The sequence below is a fragment of the Diachasmimorpha longicaudata genome, chromosome 19, assembly GCF_034640455.1.
Source record: "Diachasmimorpha longicaudata isolate KC_UGA_2023 chromosome 19, iyDiaLong2, whole genome shotgun sequence".
NCBI classification, from domain to species: Eukaryota; Metazoa; Arthropoda; class Insecta; order Hymenoptera; family Braconidae; genus Diachasmimorpha; species Diachasmimorpha longicaudata.
In genome coordinates, this window is record NC_087243.1 from 3585011 (window position 1) to 3603007 (window position 17997).

General features: G+C 35.5%; 3 protein-coding genes across 4 annotated transcripts; 2 read left to right on the forward strand and 1 right to left on the reverse strand.

Annotated features, from left to right (window-relative positions):
• Positions 1–3300: 3300 nt before the first annotated feature.
• LOC135171383 (fez family zinc finger protein erm-like) lies at positions 3301–13582 on the reverse strand. Its single transcript, XM_064137872.1, has 2 exons — positions 12878–13582; positions 3301–5663 (listed from the first exon to the last, which is right to left on the reverse strand). Exon 2 carries the CDS (start codon positions 5646–5648, stop codon positions 4281–4283), a length of 1368 nt encoding a protein of 455 aa, XP_063993942.1. The 5' UTR covers positions 5649–5663; positions 12878–13582; the 3' UTR covers positions 3301–4280.
• A 1784-nt stretch (positions 13583–15366) lies between these two features.
• LOC135171319 (transmembrane protein 45B-like) lies at positions 15367–16349 on the forward strand. Its single transcript, XM_064137791.1, has one exon. The coding sequence runs from the start codon at positions 15367–15369 to the stop codon at positions 16132–16134; it is 768 nt and encodes a 255-aa protein (XP_063993861.1). The 3' UTR covers positions 16135–16349.
• A 173-nt stretch (positions 16350–16522) lies between these two features.
• Positions 16523–17842, forward strand: Arpc4 (Actin-related protein 2/3 complex, subunit 4). Of its 2 annotated transcripts, none has more exons than XM_064137793.1 (4): positions 16523–16680; positions 16795–17121; positions 17212–17382; positions 17575–17842. In XM_064137793.1, the coding sequence occupies exons 1-4, from the start codon at positions 16678–16680 to the stop codon at positions 17578–17580; spliced, it is 507 nt and encodes a 168-aa protein (XP_063993863.1). In that variant the 5' UTR covers positions 16523–16677; the 3' UTR covers positions 17581–17842. The 2 variants fall into 2 exon arrangements, with proteins under 2 accessions (XP_063993863.1, XP_063993862.1); XM_064137792.1 differs by having other exon boundaries at positions 16529–16716.
• The last annotated feature ends 155 nt before the right edge of the window (positions 17843–17997 follow it).

Genomic DNA, 17997 nt, shown 5'->3' on the forward strand with positions numbered 1-17997 from the left:
AACACCCCCTTCCCCCTTTACTTTATTCCTACACATTTAACCTGTCCACCCACATGTGATGCATTTTCATTATTGGTTTTATTATTAATTTCAATAATGAATAATACTATGTTGTTTATATCGTCCTTCAACGTTGTTTCTTCCCTCTTATATTTAATAATCCCTGACTGTAAAGAATTAAAGAAGAAGAAAATCCTCTTGGAGAGATTGAAGATATTGGAGATATAATAAAGAATTGAGAATTGATTGAAATGACGTTAAGAATCGAATTATCTTCAATTTTGTCAGTCTTATGACATCTTAAGATGGCAAATCCAAAATGATGATGTCTCAACTGCGCGGTATAGAATAGGAGAAACGATGCGCTGACAAGTGTTGGGGGGCCGATTTAATTTAATGGGGACCAAACAAGGACTCAGTTATAAACCCCGGCTTTGAAAGGGGAAAGCTAACGCTTCGCGTGTCGATCGGTATTTAGTGGTGTCTGAGAATGACACTGGGGATTTCCCGGTATGTTCTCACCCCAATTCAAAAGTGGATTTGGGGAGAAAAAATTTACATGAATTTGTTAAAACTAAATGTCATTACACATCTTATTATGAAATGTTTTTAATTCTTCTCAATCATAAATATATCTTACTATTGATTTGTACATGACTTATAAATAAATTTTCGTATTCTATACTAAAGTATTATATGGTTTTTTACGTGAATTAGTGAAATGATCCTTGTACATCAATTTTGTAATAATCTCAAAAGTGTGTACCTAAGTGAAGTATTCTTTTATAAGAGGGAAAAACGGCCGTTTTACTCAATGGTGTCGCTCACGTCGTTTTCTATTACCGGACGCCTCATTGTTGTGCCTTTTTACAGATCGTTTCTCTCTGTAATCCTCAGCAGCCGGCTGTTTGTCGGCATCCTTTCAACCTCAGCATTTCACAAACGATATTAGGTCTCTCGTGAGTACCTTTACACATATTTTATTTTTACAAAACTAACTTACTAACTTGCCTCTAATTTGCCCACAATAATTCCGCTTTTCCTGTTTTCTTTTTGTCAATGAAGAATGAAATAGCAGTGCATTATCTTCACCATTTTCTAACATCTTTTTTTTATGAAGAAAAATCACTTGAGCGTACGAAGATTGTGGCTAAACATGTATATAATAAATGCCCGGCTGTCCGCTCGAATTATCGAATTGAGTGTAGGTCTACATATATGTATATACCTCTCCTTATTCATCCATGGCTACAAACTTTTGCTCTCTCATACTTTTGAAACATATACTATTTGAAATTTTTTTTTTTTTACTCATTGCCACTGCCTACGATGGAAGAAATCTATGATACAGGAGATTTTCTATTGAATTTACTTGCGATGTCATTGGAATAAACGTTTCAAAGGAGCATTTCAGTAATAATTAATTTTTTTTTGGATGAAATATCATTAAATTTCCCAATAAATGAAAAAGCAATGGAAAAAAACTGGACCTTACATTGCTGTACATTACCATTATACCGTGTGATTCAGTGGCAATGTCGGCGCAGCATCAAAAGCATACTCAACTCTTACACTCGCTGCGGGTGTTTCTTTTCCCACTCTATCCTCCACCACTTTTCTCACAGTGAAATCAGAGTATGCCCACTCTACACTCAGACTACGGTGAAAACTTTGACTCCCGAGTTTGTTTGTACCTTTGTTTGAATTCACATTCAACGGAGATAGCTTTCACTTATGCGCCACGGACCAAGATTAAACAGATTCGAAAATGTATGCCCCCTTACACCAAGTACAGACTTTATATCCCCTTCTTTGACACTTTGTTGGAAAAAAAAAAAAAAAACGCTCTGGCGTAATACCAAGGGATTTTTCAATGGAAACTGTGAGCTGGCGATCCTGTTTAGCTATGGTCACTCGAGTGTAGAGGTTTTTGTATGTTTAGACACCTCTGATGTATAGTAAAGTATAATAGGGTGATCTCTCTATAGCCTCACATAACGTCTCATTAAATTTTTTCAAGTCCCTAAAATAATAGTAAATAATTGAATTAATTTATCAATATATTTCACATCAAGATAAAATGACCTGGTAATAATTTATATTCATTGGTATTCTCCTTTGCGTTTTTCCTATAAATATGGGTAAAAATTGGAGCTTTAAAAAACTTTACGGATCAGTTCCTACGATTGGAAGGAATTTAATAGACTGCGGAAGGAGGGGGCGGAGAGAGCCGATCCCTGTGAATCTATATACACACAATACACCATTGGGGGCAGGGAGAGAAGAGATTGTAATAACGCACAATGACAGTGTAATCGAGGAAGAGACCGGAACGCGCAGTTGAAACGTGGGCGTGCGGGCGGATGGTGTATATGTGCGGCAGGGTTGAAGAGGGTAATGAAGAGGTGTTGAACCGTGTTCTATAAAGCTCTTTTGGCAAAACCTGAAGGGTTCGAAAGCATAATAACTTACAGTTCGCTCATTATTCACGGGTTTTACCCAATTATATTGACACTAATAATAAAGGAAACCATTGATAACCATTGATACATCCGAGTCTATCACCCTATGGAAATACCAAAGAGTGGGCATCACTAGCAGTATAGGGGGAACAGTGATTCATTATAAAAGACGTATGCCTTGAAAAAACTCATTATTAATTATGTAAATCAATAAATATAAAGTATTTATAGATTTGAAGGCTTGAGGTACTTGTCTTTATATATAACGAGCACTGATATTGATAACGCGTGGATGGGTGGTATGAGTACAGGGTATCCGCCGAATAGTGGTAGGGGGGTGGTAACCGGCATCAGGCACTGAGTGCGGTAGTCTGGGCGAGAGATCAGATTTAATGGATGGAGGACAGATAGCTACCCCAGATATATTGAGTATACGAGTGGTGTGGGGGTGAAATCGCTGTGTATCTGTGCGAATCATCGGTACGAAAGCACGTCGACAGTACTGTATGCCATTGCCCTCCTTGTCTCTTGTCCTTCACTATCAGTTCCTATCTATATATACCTATTTCTATACACTCTCTATACTCTCTATTAGTCTAAACGCAAAGATTTCATCTTTATATACTAATGTTGGATGATGCTTGACACTTTTCAGTGTTACTCTTGCACACTGATGTCCTGCTTTTCACGTGAGCATATCCATTATCTCCCTGAAAAGATCATACTGTACCTCTAGAAATTTCATTAAAGAAAGAGGGCTTTAATCTGTGCGAGCTTTTTCCAAATTTTCTTACTCTCTTTCTACTACTATGGAATTGAGATTCATTCAGGTATAAATAATATATAGCTAGTAAAATTAAGTGAATCAAGTTTTTATTTTGTACTCGATTAATTTATTGCTTCGATTTGGATGAGCTTTATTATTTACAATGAGAGACACGTACACATGTAATATGCATTTTTTTTCACCTAGCTAGATATACCATTTTTTTTAATGCATATTCTCTGGCATTCAATCGTTTATTACATATAATAACCGATTGCATGTATGTATATATATATATATGGAATTTGTGATAACCATTCAACGGTAAAAGCAATTTAATAACTTTTATGCGCATATAAGATTCACATGATGTAAAACATAGGTCTGACACGCATTCTTTCAACAGAAGATTATGTAAGATCCAATACGTAAGCGAAATGAAAGAAATTTATTTTTTTTTATTTATTTTGTTTCCTTTCTGATGGTTCTTTCTGCAGCTAATATCTGTTAATGTAATATTTAATATCGATGTTTAATCTTAAAAGAATCCTTACAAACTACTATCACACCAATTCGTACATTATATTAATTGTATCATTTGAATTATAGTTACGTTAACGATCATCGGCCTTACGTCTATTGAGAATTTGTCATTACATACGAAATATCTTGATGGACATGAAAAAAAGCATAATTTCCTATATATATATATATATATGTATAATATAATATTCCCGGCGTATATGCACTGATTTCTCTGCTATACACTTAAACCTATTATATTTACAAACTTTATTTACAATCAAAATTTATTTATCAGTCGTAATTGCACCTCATTGAAAAAAGAAGAGAAAAGAAATGAAGAAAACAATCCTATTGCATGAGCAACAAAGTACCGAACTGCACTGTAATACTATACATACATACATATACTTATGATGATGCCCTTTTCACTTTAATACATGCGCCAAATGTCCGACATCACTGGAATAAGTCATGGCACCGAAAAAAAGCGGGCACTGATGATGACTCTTTCTATTATTGTCACTCTGTCACAACATCTTGGTAAGGTAATTCTGATGTGATCCAGGGGGGGGTAATAAAAATGGGCTGACAAATGCGTGACTTGTTCCACTGTGATGAATCGGAGAAAACGTTGTGGTTTCCATACGAGATTGAACAGTAGATCCTCCAATATCAGAACTATTTAGCACTGGTGAATGGCTATCATGAAGCTTACGCATGTGCTTTTTAAGATCAAAATTTCTACAAAATCCCTTACCACATATCTTACAAGAAAATGGCTTTTTGTCATTGTGTGTATGCATGTGAAATGTGAGATTGTAAATTTGATGAAAGGCTTTATTGCATATATTACATTTATAAGCCTTCTCTCCGCTATGGGTGAGCTTGTGATTCTTGTAATTGCCTTTCTGGTGGAACCCCTTGCCACAAAATTCACAAACAAATGGCTTATAATTAGCATGAATACGTGTATGAGTGTTTAATGTTGAACTACGATTAAATGCTTTGCCGCATGTTTGACATTTGTGTGGTTTTTCAGCTGTATGAATGATTTTGTGGCGGCAAAGTGTGCTAGCTTGACGAAAACCCTTGCCACATATCTTGCAGACGAATGGACGTGCACCAGTGTGCACTGGCATATGACGCGTTAAATTGTAGTGGGCATTGAATACCTTACCACACTCAGGGCAGGCGAATGTTTTCTGTTTATTTGAATTTATTTCTCTATTTGTTGATAGTTGTTGACCAATTTGGGGGGATGAATTTGTAGATGATGGGACGCTACTTGATGATACTGAGAGAGCTAATTGCCCTAGCACCGGTGATTTTTTCCCATTATTACTAGTTGATAATAGTGCTGATGATGATGCCGATGATGATGCTGATGCTGATGCTGATGCCGATGCTGATAATATATCCAAACGGACGGCAGGATGTGATGATGGTACTTGTGTCAATGGAGATGCTGATGAATGTTCCACTGCAGGTCTTGAATTATTACTCCCTGAAACTGTTCCACTTGGTGGAAAAACTCTGAGCAAAGGATTTGGATGATAATAGAGCAGGGGATAGTGCTGAAGGAGACTCTGATGCCTTAGGGTAGGAACGTATTTTTTGAATGCTGATTCCAAGTGCGCTGAATAAGACAGCGATTGGATATTTGGTGAAGATTGACGTAGACTAATAGTAGACATGTCACTTGATGTTAATAGTCTTTTATCAGGCTCCATTATTTTTGCTATTGAGAAGGTTAGTGTTGATAAATTTCTACATGATGCTGTGGGGGAGCTTGTCGAATTGCTTGAGTCCTCTGTTGGTGGGGGAAGGTTCGTTGAAATTGTGTCGGTTGTCATTGTCATTGCACTGTTACTTGAACGCTCCAACGGTTGCATCATTTGCTTTCCAAATATCTGTAAACATTGAAGAAAAAATAAACTAAAAATCAGTGACATTATTATATAATAGAATAATTATTATCTATAAATCTCTCTATTGGCTAATAAACATTATTCATTTAATTATTGCCTATTAATTTTTTGCCAGATATTTGGAATTGATATGCCGACAATTATGTGTATGAGAATAAATTAAAAAAGTCAATGACATGATGAAAATAGACAAGCTTTTTTTTCATCACCAACAGCCATTAGTTTATTCGTTCAGGTGAGGATCAGACGTTCCAACAGATAGGGAGAATTGATTTGGTAGAGTGAGACAGCCGGAGAGAGGGAGTAGGGAGAGGGAGAAAAGCTGTAGGAGGATCCAAGGGATTTACTCAGGGGCTGACTCTGAGTATGACCCTCCCCTGTGCGCGCCACCGCCCCCTATTGGTTCTACTCAATTCTCGACCAACCTTGTATTAACATGTGGCATAACTTTCCCAGAAAATCCTCCTCTTTATCATGCACTGCAACACTAATTTTACCAAAGATAAATCCTTAAACCCTTTCCTAAGAATCCCTATCCCAGTATTACAAGTTTAAATAGCTTTTTCAAATGGCTTTTCAAATAGCTCAAAATACACGTCACTGAATGAAATGCCAAGTGGTCAGTCAAAATTGTAAGGATTGCTACATTGAGATAGCTCTGATAGGTCGACGTTAGAGAGGAATTTATATGGCCGGAGAAAATGTTTGCACTAGTTGAAAACGACGCTCGGTTTAGGCTTGGAATGACGGTTGAATTTCAATGGAGAACTTGAGGCTCTCCGCATTTCTATCTCTTCATGTACATACCACCTCGTACTCTCATAGTCATTTACAGACTGTGAGTAATATACATTAGATGTTTGAAAAAATTGAGCTTTCGATTAAAAGTTGGTGAAATAAAAATTTCTCCCTCTCTCAAACAGCAAGAGATATAATAGACTCAAGAGTAGAGCTCCGCCCCTTTTCCAAGAGTAACTTTTGATTGTTCACGAGTGTATGTACTAGGTTTGATACAATCTGAAGGGGAACTGCGCAACGGACGATTCCCCGCAGTGAAACAAGCCACGGAAACGAACGTCGGGAGCTTACTGAAACGCCCCTGTGGCTCCATAGAATATAACACGATGGCGGGGCAGCAACTGTCGTCTAAATGCCACCCAACAATAGTGTCTCCGTGTACCAGGGAGCTGGAAAGGGGAGGAAGGCACACCGCAGTTTAAAAAAAAATGTGGCCAAATAGGAGAGGTCAAAAATGTACGATAAAAACTTTGACAAGTTAGAACCATCGATGAATATTAATATCAGTCGGTCAAGGGGAGTTAAGGGCACGTAATTAACCCTTACATAATCACTTTTACTTGTTGTATTGTAGATGGCCATTAGGGCAAAAACTTGAATCCAAATCCAACGAATTTTCTCATTTTGGCAAATTTATTATATCAGATAAGATTGGTATAATGGTAAAAATCGATTTTGGATGAGATAGGGGTGAGGTCTATACTAACGGGGAATAGGAGAATTAACAAAGGCAAAGCGTGAGGCGTTAAATGTACAAAGTTTACCGATGGAGTTACGAATGGTCCGCCGAATTCAATCACCACTTCTCCAAAACTCCTTTCGTCAAAACCTTCTCACTCTTCGTTCTGTTAATTTGTGAACTGTTAAATGGAAAAGTGTTGAATGATAATTGTGAGCGCGCAAATTAAGCTTGAAAAAAGCATCAGCCGAGAAATCGAAGAAACCAATATATAAGTCGTTTATTTCTATACTTAATGAGAAAAAAAAATAGTGTTGCAAAAGAGATTTCTTTTTCACCATTGGTTCTTCCAATCACGTATATAATAGAGACGCTCTATATCCGTAGTATGCAATACATTATCTTCTACACGCTATAGAGCCATAACCACGGAGATCCAACAGTTGATAAAAACAATACTATTAGTGGATGATTTTTTTTAGCAACATAAAAAGCATTTATAGCTATGTCAACATTTTTTTCCACAGAACTGAACTTTCTTATCGATTTTAACCCTTGAAAAGAAAAATGAAGAGGAGAATGTTGTTACATTAATGCTGAACGATATGTAAAATTCTGCATGCACGTCGATCATAAATTTCCCCCCTTTTTTTTTTTAGCATTGGTTGCTATGTTATAAAATTGATGGATGATTTTTCTCGATATATTGATAAATCTTTCAAACATATTATTGGCTTTTATGGATGTATGAACTTGCACTATATATATATATATATATATATATGACAATTACCCGGTTGTTGGTGTGGTTTAAGAGCAACGAGCAAAGGGGCGCGATTGTGTCGGCTGTCATCCTCAGTCGGTGCTTTTCTCGTGCCATATTCTAACCCTCAAGCCCCAAATGCTAATTATACGTCAACGGTTTTGCGCGCCCGTTGACGACGAAAGAGGTCTGTAGTGTGTCAGAGATGGAACAATGATGGAGAGAGGATTGAGATCAACAATCAGAGACACTGGGCATCTCATACATCACTTTGGATATCTTGATTACTGCTGAGAGTTTCTTATTCAATAAATTGAACTCTTAATATCGATTATTTGACAATAACATGATGATAAACTTTTTCATATATCATATATTATAGTGGAAACAAATAACGTGTATGAATTTGAGTATAATTAATCATATACTAGAGTATATTTTCTCACGATAAAACATTTAATGTGTAATCTGAGACGCCTTATTCAATTTTATATATGTATAGTCCTGGTATAATAATGGCTTTTATAATAATAATAATGCTCTCGCGATAGTGACAATTGGAGCCCTGAGGAAGCGACTTGAAAAAGGAACCAGAGGGGGAATGTAAAAAGTGTTGTAAAAACAATTGGTAAAAGGGCAATTATTCTACAACAATATAACTGTCAAGTCCTTCGTTTCATGGAAAATATAATAAAGAGAAAAAACGTAGTCGCTGGATCGCATCATTTGGGTACAAGCACGTGTGCTTGTACATGCTGGTACAATTCTTATTTCCGTTTGGGCGAATTGCATCCATGGCACTGATATAGAGTGGGAGTGAGAAGTGTAGCGGGGGGAGTGTCTGCATCAAGCGACTCGACTTATTATTTTTGTACAATGAAGAATGAAAATCATGTAAGCATGAGAATTTGATACCGGAAGTTTCGTGTGCCATTTGCATGGTATCCGATATACAAGAAAGGGCGGGGGAGCAATAAGAAAAGGTCGGAAGCCTTTCGGCGAGAAGAATCAACGTATGAATGCATGAGGGAAGAAAATAAAGAAAGAGGTTTGGCGCTCAGGTCGAGAGCGCGCGTGCCCGATGCTTTTGTTGATCTCATATAATGCATAGAGATTTTACTTTTTGTCCCCTCCGTCACAGCGCGTTTTAAATATTTGGGCATTTTTTAAAAAAGTTTTTTAATGAACAAACACCATGATTGTATATATACACAAGTACTCGCTTCCAAGTGAGATGACATTACAAAGTTAAAACATATTACTTTCTCCATACTCGAGTATTTCTCCAGTATAATCATCATAAAATCATATAGATATTGAATGCAATCTAATCAAATCAAAGAATTCTCTTTTTATTTATTTTTTTGTTCTTTTGCTTTTTTTCTTTACGCCTGGCATTTGAACTTCCGGTCGACTGAGCTAGTGGGGCATTATTCAAATGTAATTGGTGAGCAGCTGGCAGTACTTCCTTTATCAAAATATTCCACAATAGATGAAAATGTTAAAAATGCTCTCAGATAATCGGCAAAAAACAGCTTTTTCATTGTCAAAAGGGGAAAAAAAATATTTTTTCAAGTGCTCAAGCGATTTTGTAGAAATGGATTTCAAGTTACAGTGAAATACTCAAGTCATTTATTTAGTTGAAAGACATTTAGCGCCATCACAGGGAATTGAATTTAATATGCTCATGAAAAGCGCCCCTCAAGCAATGATGGCTCCCAATGAGTAGAATAAAGACGCTTCGGGGGTTTCTTGAAACTCGGCATTCAGACGTCCGAGGCAGGAGTTTACTTTCACCAATATTCCTTCTGAATACACATACACATATATATTTAGGGCTTGATCTCAATACATTGACTGAGTGAACATGATTTTAGACAGCGCAACAACATATTTCCATGTTTAAAGAGGATGAAAAACAAGTTAACTCTCATTAAAAGCAATATGTTGGGTTGTGTGTTTTGAAGAGTTTGATGGAAAAGGGGATTTGATAGACTATAAAGGGGGCTACAATAAAGGGTAGTAGGTGACAAATTTATTTAAGACGAAATCATGGATGTCGATTGACGATTAAGGGGGTGTATCCTATAATATATCTGGTAAAGGAAGAGTTTGGAGTTTTTCATTGAGGGATTACGTTGTGAAGATGAAATGGGGAGACTCACATATGTGATTGGCTATGGTATTGTGACAGACGACACTCAATAGCATTGATCGGGTTTTACGTTCAATTTCACCTCTTCACATGAGTTTGTTGAATAACTTTTTATGAATTTTCCCTTTGTATAAATATTGTTTTTTGTATCATGTGAAAATGAATAAAATTTACAAAAACGTTCATGATTTCCATGTCAGACGTTTTTAACGTTATCTGATGTCTCATGAAGCGATCACAATGAAAAGCTTACTAGAGATAACCAGCAGTGAAAAAGAAAAAACAAAGTATGCCTTGATAAAAATGAGGGTGTAAAAAGGAGAGTGTGCTGTAGAATCTTGTATGATCCCTCTCCCCATCAAGCCTTTATGAGCCATCTCAGTTCTGTCCACACAACGCGCGTATATCCATCTCCCCAACCCCTTAGTATATAAGCGATCACCGCTCAAAACATTTAGGGCTTGCCAGGCTAAGTACACATTTAATCATAATCTAATATTTAAAAGGTAATTTCACGGACTGTTTACCCCCATTGGACAATATCCACCCTATATTCCTCATCACCCCATGCATAAAAAAGAAGCCCTCCGACATTTCATCCCTCCCATCCAATTTATGAAAGGTAAACTGCACTTCCGGGCTTGATTTTTTTAAATTAAATCAGAATTTCATCATCATTTGAAATTGACCTTTATATATTTGAGGCGGAGAAAAATTGTACGTTGTGTAATTTTTTTAATCATCATACTGAGTGGAAAAAAAGCAAAAGTTCTCACGGCAAACTGATAGTTACCAGGAAATGGATATAACAAAATTTTCAATCCAGCACGTGGCAAGATAATGAAAAAGTTAATTTATACCACAAGGTGTATAAACAAGCGTCATTCACATATTACTATCACTTGTGGAAGGGGGCATCGAAAATAATCGTCAAGTTGATTCATCGAAACCCATTTACATATTGATTATATCAGTGTGACTTATTTTCATAGGGCATAAAAAACATGCCGTGAAAAGTTGACAAATACTCTGTTGTCGAATAAATTCCGCAGAATAAATGAACAGTATATATGCGAGTTAGAAGTCACTTTTACCACAGTGAATGTAAGATAATGTTTTACGAGTGAATATTCTTAACGCGTTTGTTATTCAAACGCACCTGCCCTTGTGGGTCGTTGAGCCATACATAATGTTGGATTCACCCGCGCGTCAGGCCACTTAATTTATCCGACGCATATATACTCTATTCCATTGCCTCGCGCAGCTTTCGTATTTCTCGTTATCATGTGAAATCTTTTCAACCGGATACGATATTCCGCAGACACTTGTATGTATCTACACATATATCCCCCAGGCTATATACCCACTGGGTCAGTTCATTGAGAATATGTTTAGTAACAAATGCGTCTTTTTTCACTATGGCAAATTGAATTGATGTTAGGAAATATGCGGAAATATGTCCTCGTCGTGACTAGAAAATTGTTATGGTGACAAGGGTCACCGCTATTTATGTATACGTATATTATATAAATACATTTGAGAAAGATGTTAAGGCACATGAGTGTTAGAGGAGTCATGTTATAAATAACGATAAACTTATGACAAACAAATTAGTTGGCACGAACTCGCCCCGACGACTGCCGTTTGGTTGCTATCGCATATCTGCGTCTACAAATTAGCAACCGGTGCACACCCACTGTTGCTGATGGCGAAGCTCTGAATAAACTCAGTATACATGTGAATCGTTATGGTGAGCTATACAAATTACAAATGCACATTGAGCGCAACTTTCAAAACCGCATCAGCTAACATCATTATGGAGTTGTATAGCTATTTTCACACGCTCTATCTAGACGTCAGTGAATCAGAAAAAGGTTTATTATTGCCTTTTTTAATAATTGCATTTGAAAATCATTTAATTTTTATTTCAATTATTCTTTATGATATGAAAGAAATAAAAATTGAATTACAAACGATAATATAATTTCACGATGGAAAAATCATTTAGCATGTTGAAAAAAATCAAAGCTATCGTTAACTATAAAAGAGCCATTTAATCAGTCTAACATCAACAATATTGGGGGTTTTAATAAATAGAAATATGTAGAGAATAACAATTGAGAAGAATACCTCCTTTCCATTCAAATATTGAGCAAACATTTGAAAATACTTAAGAGTTCATTCAATTCCCAAGTGGTAATGAAAAAAAAAAAACAAGAACAAAAAACAAATGGCCTTCTATTATTTTATATTCTCTATATTTTTTCGTGTAGCTAGTCGGTGTACATATATATATATATATATTCTCACGATATATTAAATAATGTATTTAGAGGAGCCATAGAGGAGTATATAAAGGATAGAGGCAAAGAAAGAGCTATTTATTCACATCTGAATTTCTATTGATATGGGGAGAGAGTGTGCGTTTTAAATTGCAAGTTGATCGAGGCTTATGGTTCAAGTGTACTTTTACTTGGGTAGGACGAACAAGGGCTTCTCGCAATATGTATGTATATAAAAAGGGTTCCAAAATGTTTATATGTACACATATAAATATATGCCTATATAACTGATCTTCAAAGAGGTTAATCAGTATATTTGTTACGACAAATATATGGAATTATATGATATATAAGATGTTTAAATTGTCTTAGCTAGGACGGCAAAAAATTATAGTTATTTTTGGTATTACACTGATGGCACCCGATATTGTATAGTGACATGAAATAAATCCCGTTATTTTATCATACTAGTTAATTTTCTTTTTATAATTACATCACAGGAAATTATCAAGTACTCACCAAAATGTAAAATATTTGTCCCAAAACTTTTCAATAACCAAACTCTTCACTGTGCACTGATAGAATATTGTCATTATTTTTATATATCCTATCAACAAAGAAGAAAATTACAACACTGGATTATTCTAAGCCTTTTAATCCTGAATTGTTATCACTGTCGTTCTAGTTCAAAGTCTCATCAACAATATGGACAAATGACTCCAAAACGTTGACTATTTTGTAAAATAGGATTATGGAAGCCCCTCCCGAGGCCATATATTGTTAAAAATAACACAGTATTAAAAAACCAAGAAGAATAACAATAATACCAATAACAAATTTAGCCACTCTCGATATTCACACCGTTTATACTCCCGTCGCTCACAATTTTTTAAATACTCGTGTTTATTAAATAATTATGACTTATAAAATTAGACATTATTAAATGAAAATTTACTATTTTTCTTGTTAATTATTATTTTTTAACGTTAATATTATGGATTCTTTCATGATTAATCAAGCGAATTCAAGTTCCGTCGTAAGTTTTGATATTTGCCCCGTAAAAATGTGTATGTCCTAGTTGAACCTTTGGCTCAAAGCCCGACTAGGACGAAGAGAAAAAGGGGAGCAGAGAGGAACAACACAATCCAGTCAGACTTGGATGGATAGTGGGGTATAGGTGTACCCCCACACGATTACCACTGACAAGGCGTGGCTTGGGGAATAAGTGAGTCTGCAACCACGCCCTTTTGGTGACTCGCATTTTCCAGGGCGCTATACATATACCTCACAGTGCTTGAACCACTTTGCTGATAAAGCTGAGGGAAACAAAAAAAATTGATTCATTAATTCATGCATATAGTATATTCTTATCCCAACTGAGTTGAACTTTTATATTTCAATCTAGAATGATGTGATAATTCATTTTGCTGGCATTGGAACGATATAATCTATTGTGCTAGAGGTGCATTTTTCTCCGGAATATCGTCAGGGATAAATAATTTAGATATTATTTGGTTTATTTGTTTTTTCTTCTTCACATAATTTTATGTCCACTTATGAAAACATATACTAACTGAAAATGAGATCAGTGAAATGAATTTTCCAAAAGAACACTGTTGAAGTGGTATAGGTATGATGAGTGACGGGTAGCTGAGGGAGGGAGAGGACTGTTGTCATGTGTTCGCGAATGAGGCGTCACCTCAACTGCCTAGTTGGAACCGCATTCAACCAATGGCATCACTGCATCTCATCCCTCACCCCAATCTCCCAGCTGAAGAGGGGGATAAAACCCCTCGCCAATCGTGGCAGAACCAGCAGCTCCGGGTGATCATTTGTGACGATGGGACGTAAAGAAAAAAAGATAATAAAAAAAAAACTCACGGCTTTGGAATAGTTAAAGTGCGAAAAGACGAGAGATGGCAAAATGCGAAATGATAGTACAAAAATTATGCTCCCTTATCATTAAAGTTATTTTTTCTATTTCATATTTATTTTTCTTTGAAAATATTCAAAATTATAAATGATATCTATGCTGATACGCCAGCATAATAAGCACAAAATTTTAACTTGATTGTAGCCAAGTCATTGGCTGGCAATATCACGAAATTATTTATATCTAGAATTATTGATATATAGAATTTTAACTCAGAACAATTATGTGAAAGAATAAAAAAAAAAAAGGAATGGCCGTGGGTGCTATTGAAATTTGTCCAAAGGCACCAGTGAAATTGCACCTTTAATCAAGATTTCTACCAATTTGTGAGAGCCGACGGTGCGAAGACAAAGCCCATTGTTGCCGCAACTAGTTGGGGTGAGGTTTCAAGTGTTCCAGCGGAACTGGCAAGAAGAGACTCTGTATGTCTTGTATATTTCCACTTATAGCCATATGCGTACGACTACACACTTTAAAAAATTCAAGCCTCAAAAATGACAATGCAAATGAACCGGAAGTTCGAAAACAGCTATTTGACAGCCATTTTTTTTTTGTAATTAGTCTGATTGGTTGAAATTATTGTTGGGGCACGAGTTAACCATTGTTAATTTATTCAGAAAATTGGTCCTTATATAACATTGTTTGTTGTAATAATCGAATACATCGTATTCAGGGATTTTTATTTTAGTCGTTGATGGTAACTTTTCGGTTACCTTGTGAGGCTATATTTCTACTGGGCGTTGGTTAAAGAGCATCTACGTTTATCCGTATCCCGATGACCAAATTTATCCATCATCTACATTTGCCTCGCTAATACTGGATCATTGTGTTTTTCTTTCTGTTTTGTTGTCCATTCATTTGCAATTTGTAATTTTATTGCATCATACCAGTATAGTAAGTATGATAGTTCATTCATAATGCTTTTTTTTTTATCGCATCATCATTCTCTTTCCACCTGGAAAACATTCTAGAGAACTCAGGCAAACATAACCTCTTATATTATTTTTTTAGGTAAGGTTATTGAATAAACTTTTGGATGAAGGCTGATTATCTACATAACAATAATAAATAAGAAATGGAAGACAGTTTGACTCCACATATTTTAATAGGCAGTATTTTTTACATTTTTGGCTTGAAGTGGTGCTGTGAGTATGCAAAGTTTTGGCAAACTCCGAGAAGATCCGATGAAATGGCTTCTCCAAATACTCGCAAGTTTGTATACAAGTGTGAAAAACTTTTTACAAATCATCCAATCGAAGGTAGCCTGAAACTAATAGCAACAGCCGTCGGATTGATAGGCACAATGGTGGGAGGTCTTCCCAATGAAGTAATTGTTTCTCCAAAAGTGGTTCATGCGACAATTTATTTGTTTTTTGCCTTCTCTGGCCTAATTGATGTATTGACATTTTATTTTCCACGCAATATAACTAAAGGACTTGCAAATTTAGCCCTAGCTCAAAGTTTCTTCGTTGAAGGATTTTTATTTGTCTGGGCAAGTCCAGGCTCGACAATTGCCAATGGAATTCTAGCAGGAATTGTCTGGACGACTGCATTTACCATTGGTGCAGAATTAATTTGGCCAGATCTCAAGCTTTTAAGAGCAGCTACTACTCTGCTACATGGAGGATGGATAGCTCATATGGTTAGAGTATACTCTATCAGTAAGCCTGATGTATTGATACATGAAAGAATTGCACTTGCATTTTCGTGGCATATTGCGGCCGCATTTGCTGTTACGTTAATGGTTGTTGCCACTATAAGGAGTTGTGTGCCTAAAATAAATACTGATGAACCACCGGAACTTCCAATTTATGATTACTGCAATGAACCACATGATATATAGTCAACGTTATTTCACCATTCACTATTTATTTTTCGTTTTAGTTTTTCACAAGAACGTTAAAAATGTTTATATCATTGCTACCATATTGTATCATTTTGCCCTCTTGCTCCATTTTCTTCCTTTCACAATTTTACCTGACGTCCCTTTCAAAACTCGATATACCATTTGGCCAATTATTTGTACTTTTTTATGTAATAAAATTTTGCATAAATCTATATAGTTTTGAATTTGTCTCTTTTTCTCCAACTTGAAGGTAAATCTTCAAATACATCGGAAAATATACTACAGTATACAGTATTATCGTTCTAATGAAAATGAAACCTAAAGGTCCCTCTGTAAGACGAACCAAAGCCAAATCTATATATATATATATATATATATACATATTAGAAGAGAGTGAATAATCGGGCCAAGCCCTGCTTCGTGTGCATTCATATAAGTCAATCAACTGATGGTGATGACAATTTTTTTTTATTCATAATACACATCATAATTGGTGAAAAATTTGATAAACAAGTTTAAATTATCTGGTGGGTGAATAAAATGGTAAGTCCGTGGTCGGATTACCGGCAGATCAAAGAGGTTATATTTCATTATAAAGCATATTTCAGGTGATAATAAATGGATATGTGGTAGATATTAATCATTAATAATTTGCAGTCAGGCACCCTCAAGCCTTATCTTACAGCGGTTAGACGTACATTAACCGCTGCTATGTGCATGGAGAATTTTCAATCTCAAGTTGTTGAAAAACATAACAAACCGGAAATTGAGGTTGGAATTAGTAAAGAATTATTATTGACTCCAGTTATCATAAGTAGAAATGATAAAGAAAAAGTCCTAATTGAGTCTAGCATCAACAGTATGAGAATAAGCATAGCTGTTAAACAAGTTGATGATTTGGAAAAAATTCTCTGCCACAAATTCACAAGATTTATGATGATGAGAGCTGAAAATTTTGCAATTCTGCGACGTGTACCAATCAAGGTGATAAATTCCAATAATTTATATTAAAAATTAATGAATAACTAACTTACACTGCTTCCTTACAATGTCTGATTAACTGCTATTTTTCAGGGTTATGATATCAGTTTCCTCATTACAAATATTCATGTGGAGCAAATGTATAAACACAAAATAGTTGATTTTGTTATACATTTCATGGAAGAAATTGATAGAGAAATCAGTGAAATGAAATTGTCAATGAATGCGAGAGCTCGCATTTGTGCCGAGGAGTTTTTGAAAAGGGTAACTATTGTTTTTTTCTATATAAGAAATGTTGGAGGAAAATGAACGCCGGAACAACGATAATCATTCTCTAGTGCGAGAGAACGATAGTCAATCGCTTCTATAACAAGGAAAATAAACTGTCCCTATTACCCTCCCCTCCTCCACATATATCAATTGATTCCCCAAATGATAATGAAATGTCTATCGCAGTTCTAGATTAGAGAACCTATTGGAAAAAGTCCCAGTCGTTGGAGTCTGAATGACTGCATTATCGAACATCAAAGGCGGTATCAGTATCAATTCTACAATAATTTTCACTCTAAAAAATTGTATTTTTCTTTTTTCTTCTCAATGGAAGCAATGTTCAAACCTTTCATTCCTTAACAATTATTTATACATAAGTATGTTTAACTCCATTAGAAATCGTAGCCATTTTCTGTAAATCTAAATATATATATATATATATATATATATATAACTCTTTGTCACTTTATTTACCTGGAATCCTCAGAAGAAAATGCAAAAAACGAGTTGGTAAAATGCAGATATGAAGAACAGTAATATCAGTGTTATTAAGTTTGAATCTAAATGTCGCAGTGAAATAGGAACATGAATAGTACGCCGACGCAAAAG

Bases quoted from the DNA above. Each gene is read 5' to 3' on its own strand.
- LOC135171383 (XM_064137872.1), bottom strand. From the start codon at position 5,648: ATGATGCAACCGTTGGAGCGTTCAAGTAACAGTGCAATGACAATGACA.
- LOC135171319 (XM_064137791.1), top strand. From the start codon at position 15,367: ATGGAAGACAGTTTGACTCCACATATTTTAATAGGCAGTATTTTTTAC.
- Arpc4 (XM_064137792.1), top strand. From the start codon at position 16,678: ATGGTAAGTCCGTGGTCGGATTACCGGCAGATCAAAGAG. The intron at 16,717-16,794 runs GTTATATTTCAT...AATAATTTGCAG, and splicing joins ATTACCGGCAGATCAAAGAG to TCAGGCACCCTCAAGCCTTA. The intron at 17,122-17,211 runs GTGATAAATTCC...GCTATTTTTCAG, and splicing joins TGCGACGTGTACCAATCAAG to GGTTATGATATCAGTTTCCT.